Source organism: Callionymus lyra, chromosome 12, assembly GCF_982586985.1.
Source record: "Callionymus lyra chromosome 12, fCalLyr1.hap1.1, whole genome shotgun sequence".
In the NCBI taxonomy this organism is placed as follows: Eukaryota; Metazoa; Chordata; class Actinopteri; order Syngnathiformes; family Callionymidae; genus Callionymus; species Callionymus lyra.
This window is the reverse complement of record NC_141829.1, coordinates 8,926,932-8,938,323: the sequence shown is the minus strand read 5'-3', so window position 1 is coordinate 8,938,323 and position 11,392 is coordinate 8,926,932. Positions and strand designations below refer to the sequence as shown.

The 11,392-nt window shown below is 36.7% G+C and overlaps 1 protein-coding gene across 4 annotated transcripts in view; it reads right to left on the bottom strand.

The window, feature by feature from the left end:
* Positions 1-37: 37 nt before the first annotated feature.
* Positions 38-11,392, bottom strand: part of hecw2a (HECT, C2 and WW domain containing E3 ubiquitin protein ligase 2a) — a 45,259-nt gene continuing 33,904 nt past the window's right edge. For all 4 annotated transcript variants that reach the window (XM_087803783.1, XM_087803786.1, XM_087803784.1 and 1 more), the window contains exons 21-30: positions 10,815-10,935; positions 10,292-10,405; positions 8,321-8,473; positions 8,165-8,263; positions 7,610-7,739; positions 7,378-7,524; positions 5,839-5,953; positions 5,591-5,676; positions 4,548-4,660; positions 38-3,337 (exon numbers count right to left, since the gene is read on the bottom strand). In XM_087803783.1, the coding sequence (XP_087659909.1) occupies positions 3,226-3,337; positions 4,548-4,660; positions 5,591-5,676; positions 5,839-5,953; positions 7,378-7,524; positions 7,610-7,739; positions 8,165-8,263; positions 8,321-8,473; positions 10,292-10,405; positions 10,815-10,935 (1,190 nt within the window). In that variant the 3' untranslated portion in view covers positions 38-3,225. The remainder of the gene's footprint in view (positions 3,338-4,547; positions 4,661-5,590; positions 5,677-5,838; positions 5,954-7,377; positions 7,525-7,609; positions 7,740-8,164; positions 8,264-8,320; positions 8,474-10,291; positions 10,406-10,814; positions 10,936-11,392) is intronic.

The window sequence follows — 11,392 nt, the reverse complement described above, 5'->3', positions numbered from 1 at the left end:
CCTAACAAATGTAAAGAAGAGACTGAGATATCACGAGTAAAAGTTTCCGTATCTTCTCTTTTATTACAATCATCGGGGTGAAATGGAGACACACTCACGGGAGCTTTGCATAGAGTGGAGATCCCAAAAAAAAGAGTTAAATGTGGCGTCGAAAGTGTATTTTTTTCACTTCTCAGTCCATGTGCAGCACAAACTTGACCAAAACGAATCATGTCGCCGCCATGTTTTCGTTTAAAGATGCGGTGAGATCTGCAGATGTAGCAAGCCCCAAAAAACTTTGGTACATTCGGTGCAATATATATATATACATGTATATATGAATGTATATAAATATATATATATATCAACACACACTAGACACACAAACATATATACAAAGAGACAAACATTGTTTTTTTTACACCGACATGTGCTCTCGCTTTTTTGTTTTTTTTCACTCCACACACAGCCCTATTGATTCATCCACGAACCGTCCACTGTTTACTAAGATGAGCAGAAAACATGCTCGGACACATCAGCACCTATAGTTCCTACGAGTCCCCGGATGACAGGTGAGCAGAAGGCCTCATGCTTCGTTTTTGAAAATAAAAAAAAACAAAAAAACAACTCCTCTCGTTTATTTATTTTGTCAACGGACAGCGATATCCTCATGCAGAAAGAAGCTAGTAAGGACAGTGTCTCAGGCATGCAAATATCGAGCTATAACACAATGCCATCGAGGGAACTGGACGCGGCTCACGGAGCCGACGAGCATGCAAGTAAAGTCCAGGTCCACGTGGGGGTCCACGTGGGGGTACAGTCACTCTGTACTCTAGGTGTTAATCTCACGTGCGCACCCCCCCAAGAGAGAGAACGATAAGTGTGTGTCAGTTGTGTAGGAGATTTAAAAAAAAAATCTTTACACCCCATCATTGTACCCCTGGAAACAACAGCGTCCCCCTTGTGGACACTTTTTTTTGTGAAAAAATGACATTCGTTCGTTTTTCAAACTGGTCCTTTAAAAAGTCTGGGAATGTTTGATCCCCCTTTTATATAAGCTCTACTCCGAGTCTCCTATAGATCCTTTCTAGAAGAAAGACACAAGCCAGTGGGATGAATAAACTCATCTGTAGCGAGATCGTAAATATATTAAATATATATATAAAATAATGGGTTTTTTATCTTGAGAGTCTGGAAATGAAAATAACATGTTTTGTTTTCAAAGCATTTAAAATAGTTTTTTTTGTAAAATATTCTCTTTCTGACGAGGAAAGGATGTTAAAGGAAGGATGTGAACACGAACCACAGGAGGGTTTAAGATGGAGAGTCATCAGAATATTGAGTGGTTGAATTTAACATTTTAATTGTTAAAACGTTGAATTTATTTTAAATTAAAATGTTTTTAAAGCATTAAAGACTTGTTTTTTTTAAATAATTTAATTCAATTATTTCTATATTGAAGGTTACATTAGTTTAATATATGTTTTTAAGTAATTGAATTCAAAGTTTTACACATAGAGCTTGATATTGTAATTATATTTCCTAAATGCAATCTTTTTTAAAGTTTGATCTTTCTGTTATAGTCTGGTGGCACTTGTTTCACCAAATGTATTTATTTAAAAGGCTATACATTGAAAAATGTTTAATTTAGAAAAAATAAATGATTGTAATGAGAATATAAAATCTAAATTAAATGATTTAAAAAACGAATTCAACATTTTGATTTATAAATGATTGAATACAATTATTTAAAAAAAATAAAACAATTCAATGCAGGATAAAAAATAAAAGAATAATAATTAAATTCAACCATTAAATATTGACTGATAAACTTTCATATAAGATAAATATAATTTAAATTTAAATTCTCTGAAATCATGATTGAAGCAACGCAATACTTTAACACCTCTTGCTAAATGTTGTCATTTTACACACTTTTTACTGCTGTCACACACACACACACACACACACACACAAACACACACACACACACACACACACACACACACACACACACACACACACACACACACACACACACACACACACACACTATGCAAAGGCAGAATCAACACCAAGAATCGACACAACTTTAGATATGAAATGGTCAGAAAAGTGATTTAAAAGTGTGTTTGTGTGTATATCTATGTCTATGTGCATGTATATGTGTGTATATCTATGTGTGTGTGTGTGTGTTTGTGTGAATGTCTATGTGTGTATATGTTTATGTGCGCGTGTGTTTGTGTGTATGTCTATGTGTGTATGTCTATTTTTCTACATGTGTATATCAATGTGTATTTCTACGTGTTTATGTCTGCGTTTGTTTGTGCGTTTGTGTGCGTGTGTATGTCTATGTGTGTGTGCTTAGGTGTGCGTGTGTATATACTGTAGTTGTGTGCTTGTGTGTATAGGTGTGTGTGTGTGTGTGTGTGTGTGTGTGTATACGTGCAGAGTCCGGAGGATTACTGCGAGAACATGCAACAACACATGACACGGAGAGAATGTTGTTAATCCAGTAAACTTTACAAACGTAGTCGTACGTTTTGTTATCAAAGACAAAATCTCTTCCTTGTTCCTGTTGTTGTGAATAAAACAATAAAAACACAATAAAGGTTAACTGGTGACCGGAGTCGGAAGAAAGATTCTCACCATAAAAAAAGTAGGCACTGGTTTGTGTCTGTCGTCTGTCGGTGTGTTTCTAGCCACACAAACACACACACAACAAACACACAACATCCAGCAGCATCTCCAGTAAAGCCAATAGATCGTGAGTTTTGAACGGGATTGTTGTTCGCTCGTCTAAAAACAAAATGGCGGACGTCACTCGGTACATTCGGTCTCAAGGAGTCTTCGCGCCAACAATCATGTTGTGTTGCTTCGTTACAATCGTCTACAGAAGGTCCTCATGCTGAGAAGAAGAAGTGTGGTGTGTGTTCTTAACTCTGATGCTGGGGTGCAGACACAGTTTGGTGGTCCAGTGAGGGGGGGGGGGGGGGTCAGTAACCAAGGCCATTAACTGATGAGATAAAGCACACGTGCGGTCATAAAAACTCTCTGTACAGACGCCGCTTTCATCTGAAAGTGCAGTTAGAAATGTGACGAGTGTGGAGACGCCATTCGAGGAAATACTCCACCTGTGTGTGGGGGAGACGTGGGTGGGGGGGGAGGAGGTGGTGAGGTTAGTTGCCTTGTGAGGATTTTTAGTTTCTCGAGAAAAAAAGAAAAAAAAGAAGGAGATTGTTCGTTCTACTCCAAACCGAAGGTGCTGGTTTCCTCCACGGCCGTGAGCATCTTCTCGTAGAGCATGGAGAAGGACGTGTACGGAGGGAGGTCCAGGCGGTTGAAGCAAGTGTGCGCCCTGCAGGGGAGACACACACATCACACACAAAGACAAGAAATGTGTCTTTAGAAATGCGGCGCTTTGTTACACTTTTCAGCCTAAATTAGGTCACTTTTCAACTAGCAATAAATAAACAAGAACACAATATTCCTTTGAGATTTTTGTCTTTTTCTCTGTTATAGGAATTTGTAAAATACCTTCATAGTATCTTTGTAGCATTTTCTTACTATTTACATTTATTTTTTTAATGGTGATTCTATTATAACCTATTATTATAATCTATTATCACTTTTTAATGTTGCATATCTTCATTTTTGTTTCTATTATTCTACCTTTTTGCATTATCTTTGTGTAATTATTTACTTCTTTTTTTAAAGGATGCAACAATTATAATCTCATTAATTCACTTTTAAGTATATATTAATTCTTTATTGTTGCATTTTTAAACGATTATTCTTTTATGTTTTTGCACTGTTTTGCAACAATTAATTGTATTTTTTAAATGAATAATAATCTAAGTAATTCATTCACGTTAAGTGTATAGTTTTATGCATATTTTAGTTGAGTATTTACCTTTTTTAAATTGATGCTACTATTAAAATCTCGTTATTTTAATTCACTTTTTACTATATATTTTATCTTTATGTTTAGGTTTCTATTTTAACAGCAATCATTTTCCTTTTTTTTTAATATAATAATAAGTTATTTAATGAATTATCAAACTTGTAGTATGAACCCACACAAAAATATTTCTACTTTTTTTCTACGTTTGAATGTGACATATTCAATTATAATTTCTTCTGTACGTTCAACATTTTCTACATAGAAATTAATAAACACATAGAAAATCATTCTTCAACATCATCAAGTCATCATCTAAAAGCTGACAAGTAATAAATCTGTAATTACACTTTCCAAAATATATGAAAAAATATTATTAAATAATAATTTGGATACATTTTTTTTCCACTTCTTTATAATTTTTCATGAATCAGGTCTAAAAAGACTGAGTATCAAAACTACAAAAGATTATCTTTGGCTCCCCCAAGTGTTAGAACAGTGTAACTGCAATGTCATGGAACCTCAGTTGTCCTCATTTAAAAAGCAAGATACATTTTTTTGTAGTATCGCTGACAGGAACTGTTAGTATTATTATCTAGTATTATATCACTGCTCTTCTTTCCTGCTCTAGTTTGACCTGGACAGTGTGGACAGGAAGAGGTCCCACCTGGGTAAGGAGGTGATCTTCCCCCACTTCTCCACACAGAACCTCCTCGGTCCGTTACTCCCGCGCAGAGACGCGAATCCTTCGTAAGGAATGCTGGAGGTTCCGGTCACAAACTGGGGCGAGAAACAACTCTTGTTAATCCTGCATCATTGAAAACAATGTTTGAAACAATGTGGAGATGCTGTATTCAAAGACACAAACTTACTATAATATGTAATATATTTAGCTTTTTGACAAATATATTACAAATATTTTCATTCATTTATTCATCCATCCATTCCTTTCTCGTCGATTCATGATTCTAAGACGTCACATGTTGGTTTTCTTTATGATTATATTCTACATAATACATATATATGAAAATATATTGTCCTACTTTTACAGTAAAGCTGCAGCCATAAATTAAATTAATTCATTTTCTTTTTACTTGTATCTATTCATAGTCAACTCATCTATCAATTCTTAAGTTAATCTATCTTTTATCCACAGTTTACTTTTATATTACATGTTTTGTTCAAAGTTCTGCTATGATTTGTATATGAATTATATGTAAAATTAAATGAAATAAATAATGTAAATTCAATTAAATGTTTCCCTTATAATTCACACTTTGTCAGACGTTTATTTTTCATTTTATTATTTATTTCTTTAGGATTGGGCATCTGTATAATGTGGCCCCTTTGGAAAAAATGTAATTGGCCCCTGTCTTGTGTAATCCATCAACTATATCTATCCATCGATATTTATTTATGTAGCTATTCCTGCATTTACATGTAAATTCCTGTTGATTAATTTATGAAACAACACTATAATAAATCCACTTTACAACACAACCATATATCTCTGTATTGATCCCTTCATTTTATTCACGTCAAACATCCAGCTGGTATATTTCTTCCATTCATCCGTCCATCCCTTCATTCATCTCGCAGCTTCACAACATTAACCTATTTCTTTTTTTCTTTTTTTTTTTTTTAATGAAGTTCACAGTGATGCCCACAGGGGGGCAGAGTTGCGTCCACGTGCGCGTCCACGTGTCTCACCTGCAGCAGTCGCAGCCTCTGCTCGTTGTTGAATCTCTCCACCGCCGCCCAGAACCAGCGGATCACTATGTGGTTGTCATGGTAACCTGAGAAGAAAAAGAGAGAGAGAGGTGACTCAGATGAAATAAGAAACGATTTTTCAATGGGTTCGATCAGGTGGAGTTTCTTAAAAAAACATCTGGTCTGAAGGTTCTGACATGTTTTGAGGTGCAGAGCAGACATGAGGTCAGCATGTGTGGGCGACTCACCTCCTCTGTACTCGGTGTTGTTCCTCCAGTCGGACAGATCGATCTCTGCGGTTCCTGCGATCACCAGCTCCAGCTCTCGGGCGTCGAACACGGACACCAACCGCACGTCCACCACCTGAGAGTCACGGGTGACGACAGACACTGCTTTAATGTTCACGTCGACATGGCGACCCGTGAAGATGAAGCGTTTAAGAGAAGATTGTCATTTTTAAAGTCATTATTCCATCCCTCCATCCATCCGTCCACCTTCCCAGCTGGTCTCAGCAGGAGGTCGTCACCTGTGTCTGGTTCTGCTCGAGGTTTCTGCCTTCTAAGAGGAAGTTTTTCCTCGTTTTTCTTTTCTCCAATATAGTCTCACTTAAACTGTGAAGTGTCTTAAGATAACTTTGTCACGATAAGATACTTTAAATTAAATTAAATTCATCTTTTTGCAATAATTATTTTCTATTTTTTAATTGATGCTACAATTTAAACCTCATAATTAATTCCCTTTTAGTATATATTAATATTTTAATAGAATTATTCTACCCGACTGAATGATTTATCTTATTTTGACCCTATAAAAGTATTATAATCTCTCTATTTAATGAACTTTTTAGTGTATCTTAATGTTTTGTTTTCCATTTTTGCAACAATTAAGTACGTCTGCCTGTTTTTTTCTCCCACTTCTGCTTATACTATTTTCTTGTTTCGTGAACCTGTGAAAGCACAAAATTATCTTGTAGTTTTCAACTCCATCAAAATTATTGCTCCTTTGTTATGTTTGAATGTGATCGATATACAATGTATAAATATCTTCCTTAAATTTAACATTCTTTTTATCATACGAACTGAGAAACAAATTCAAAATCATCCGATCATAAACGATCATCAGATCATTATCAAAAAGCTGATATGTAAAAAAGTAAAAAAAAAAAAAAAATCTGTTTTGGTTTAAACAAAACATTCTAAAAATATTTTAAAAAAGATTGTTCATGTTGGTTTGTTGACATATGATACTAAGAGGCAAGTGTTTAAAATAGGAATCAGAGACTATGGATGTCAAAAATTATACAGAGACTTTAAAAAACAGCGAAAATTATGTTATTATAGTTATTACTATTATTTTCTTAGTGATAGTTTTTATATTGAGGAGGACACACACACACACACACACACACACACACACACACACACACACACACAGATAATTAAAATATTTACATGTAAATGGTAAATATACTTTTTTATTAGGCTGCAATTTAATAAAACTTTGGGCGCTTGTGTATTTGAGTTTGACACCTCTGCTCGGAAATCTGGGCGAACGAGAGGTTACACGAGTCCATTATGACGTAATAATGGGTTCATGTTTATACAACGAGTCCCTTGAAAGGTGGAGACTTCCGGGATTAATGACTCGTGGTGACAAACCTTGATGCTTGACCAATCGCAACAGAGTGGGTGCGGTTATGGTCAACAAGATTTCTTTACCAGAAAATCAAAGTGTTTTCAGTGGGCGGGGCTTAAGATCATTTTCTAATGTCACTGAAGGTTTCTCACCTCATAGAATCCTCGGACCAGACTCTCGGTCTGCTGAGCGACCCCCCTCTCGATGCGCCACTTCACCATCCTCTCTATGTACTCCTTCTTGTTCTTCTCCGACACGGGGATGCCGGCGCCCCCTGGCTTCAGCTCCCTCTCCGTGATCTGCAGAACGATGGACGATCAGAATCCCACCCGAGACTTGGACCCCCGGGAGCCGAGGGGAGTCCCCCGCCCCCCCACCACCCACCTGTCCGAACACCTCCTCGTTGACGGTGAAGGTGAGGTCCAGCATGTCCTCGATGTCGTTGTCCTTCATCCACTGCAGGCTCTGGTGGAACTCCTCGTCCAGGAACTCCAGGTCACTCAGGTCACAGGGACTGCAGAAGAGAGGGCGGGACGGGGGGGTTAGAAGATGGAAGCGTCTGTCCTACTAGTAAAAGCATGATTCAATCCCACAAAAAGGAGGTCAGAGGTTAATTTCCCGACGTCCAACAGAGAAGGACGTCCCTGCCGAAGCTCAGGAAATGATGTCCGACAATAATAAAGACCGGCGCAGATGGATGTTTGCTCAGATTTATTACAGGACCGAACCTCCGGGAGGTCTCGGCGCGGTGATATATGAGGCGTCCTGACCCTCGTGAATACAAGCAGGAAACGCACAAGATGAAGTTTAAAAAAAGCAACCCTCCGGTCGTTCACTCGTGTTGTTAATAAAGGTTATTTAAACTGTTTATTGTTTATACGAATCGATAAACACGTCAAGATTGATGATTATTAAAAGAAATAAACGTGAAAGACTCACATCCGAAGAAGACCCTTGTAGAAGGGGCGCGTGAAGAAGGCGTCGAGCAGGTACTGGTGGACCAGAGCCAGACCCAGGATGCGTCCACTGAAGCGGAACCTGCGACCGGAATCATTTTTAACTTAAGTTATAGTTTAATTTCACAGGAAAACTCACCACTCGTGATGGTTGTCCACGAAGGCGGACATGGGGCTGATCTGGACCGTGTAGGTGTCGTTGGCCGAGTACTCGAACAGGCCGTAGTACGGGTTGAAGAGTTCTCTGGACACCAGGAAGAAGAACTCCCGGGACGGCCCGCTGTAATCCAGCCTGTGGAGACATTAGGACGGTGAGTGTGGAAACTCACTCGGACCTTAAGATTGTTTATATTGACGCCTGAAGATCAGAGACACAGACCTTCGGCGGTGAAACACAAGCAAAGGTTGAACACGGAGAGAAATAAATACAACAACATGAAATATCTCTGTAATATGGAATAATGAAATAATACAATACATAACAAACACTACCAAAGAATTCACAAGTCACTACATACCCTACACAACAAAACACTATGAAATATTAAACTACAAAACAATACACAACCTTCGAACTTCACAACAGTGCACTACAAAATCCCTACACAACACTAAAATACTAAACACTGAACAACACTACATTACAAAAATCTACACAACACTACACGGCACTACACTGCAAAACACTACACAACACAACAATACAATACAAAATACTACATAACACTGCATTACAAAACACTTCATTAAAAAACCTTACACTACAAAACCCTACACAACAAAACACTATAAAATATTAGACTACAAAACTATACACAACATTAAACTACACTACAAAACCTTGCACTACAAAACCCTACACAACAAAACACTATAAAATATTAGAGTACAAAACTATACACAATATTTAACTACACTACAAAACCTTACACTAAAAAAACCTACACAACAAAACACTATAAAATATTAAAGTACAAAACTATACACAACATTAAACTACACTACAAAACCTTACACTACAAAACCCTACACAACAAAACACTATAAAATATTAAACTACAAAACTATTCACAACATTATACTACATAACACTGCACTACAAAACCTTATAAAACAAAACACTACACAAACTACAGGACACTGCAAAAGACTACATTACAAAACACTACACAACATTAAACTACAAACAGTGCACAACACTACATTACAAAACAGTTAACAACTCCAGATTACAAAACCCTACACAACAATAGACTATAAAATATTAAACTACAAAACAATACATAACAATAAACTACAAAACACTGCACAACACTAAACTAGAAAACATTATTCAAAACTACCCACCAAAACGCTACACAAAACTACAAAAAACACTTCCCAAAACTAATTTACAAAACACTACAACACACCAAACTAAAAAACTCTACACAACACTACAATACAAACCACTACACAACACCAAACTAAAAAACACTACACAACACTACAATGGAAACATTGCACAGCACTGCATTACAAAACCCTACACTACAAAACCCTACACAACCCTACACTACAAAACACTACACAACGCCAAACTAAAAAACACTACACAACACTACAATGCAAACATTGCACAGCACTGCATTACAAAACGCTACACTACAATACCCTACACAACACTACACTACAAAACACTACACAACGCCAAACTAAAAAACTCTACACAACACAACACTACAATACAAAACACTACACAACACCAAACTAAAAAACACTACACAACACTACAATACAAAACATTGCACAGCACTGCATTACAAAACACTACACAACAGTACATTACACAACCCCACACAACACTACACTACAGAGCACTACACTACAAAACACTGCACAACACTAAACTAGAAAACACTACACAAAACTACACTACAAAATACTACCCAACATGTAAATTACAAAACACTACGCATTAAACTAAAAAACACAACCAAAAAACTACACCACAGAACACTGCACTACACTCGACTACAAAGCACTACACAACACTGAACTACACAACACAGCAACACACTTCACTACACAAACCATATTGATTGTCCCAGAATAGCAGCATCATCCTCACCCGTCTTCGCCCACGAAGCTGACGTAGAGTTTACTTCGTTGTAGATCTTTTCGGGAATAACACATGATCTGGTTGAAGGCGTCTTCCAGGAGGTGGTCTCTCCGGATGACCAGTCTGAGCGACGGATATATATCAGGGTCTTCACAATATTGTAACGATTGAAGGTCACACATGTTCAAACTTTTGAATTAAATTAAATTAAATATTTTTATATTTAAGGTTGTATTTGTTTATATTGAATTTGAATAAAGTTTGAATATAAAAGTTAAATTAGTTATTTCTCTAATAATTTAATTTAAATATATATTTTTAAAATGAACACAGAGGGAGTTTGATATTATAATTAAATTGATTAATTAAATAAATAAATACACCATAAATTCAATATATTTCTGTTTAAACTCTATAAAAAAGAGACATTTTCAAATATATTTATCTAAAGTGTTGATTGATTAACTGATTTTCACACTTAAATGATTGTACAAGTAATTAATCATTGAGTTATTGTTAAATCTTCACATACTTGACTTTCCCGGGTCCTTGTCCGTAACCTTTGGTCTCCAGTTTCCTGTAGAAGTTCCTCAGCTTAGCCTCGAAGTCTCGCTTGTACGGAGCCGGCGCTCGAGCGTTCGCTCGCTGAGTTCCTGACGGAGAAAAAAAACAAAAACAAACTGAGAATCTCAGACAAACAAAATAAAAACTGTTCACAAAGGTGACGGCAGGTTAATCCAGGATCTAGCCTTTTCTCTGCGTTGTCTGTTCATCTGCTCGTGTTTCGGTTGAAAAGTTCAATAGAAAAAAAAGCTTATTGTCGACAGACGTAGATAAAGGGAGTGTGTGTGTGTGTGTGTGTGTGTGTGTGTGTGTGTGTGTGTGTGTGTGTGTGTGTGCAGTAATATGATTGAAGCTTGTAGATTAATCTGCTCCAATTTAATCTTATTTCCAGGGAAAATATTTCATGAAGCGTTTGGTTGTGAGACTAAAAATCCATGTGGGACGAGGAGACTCCAAATAACAAGCGTAACATTACGACCTCCTGCTGATTTTTGTGAAATCAAGTCTGAGTAAATCAAACTCCACACGATAAAAACCCTCAAACTA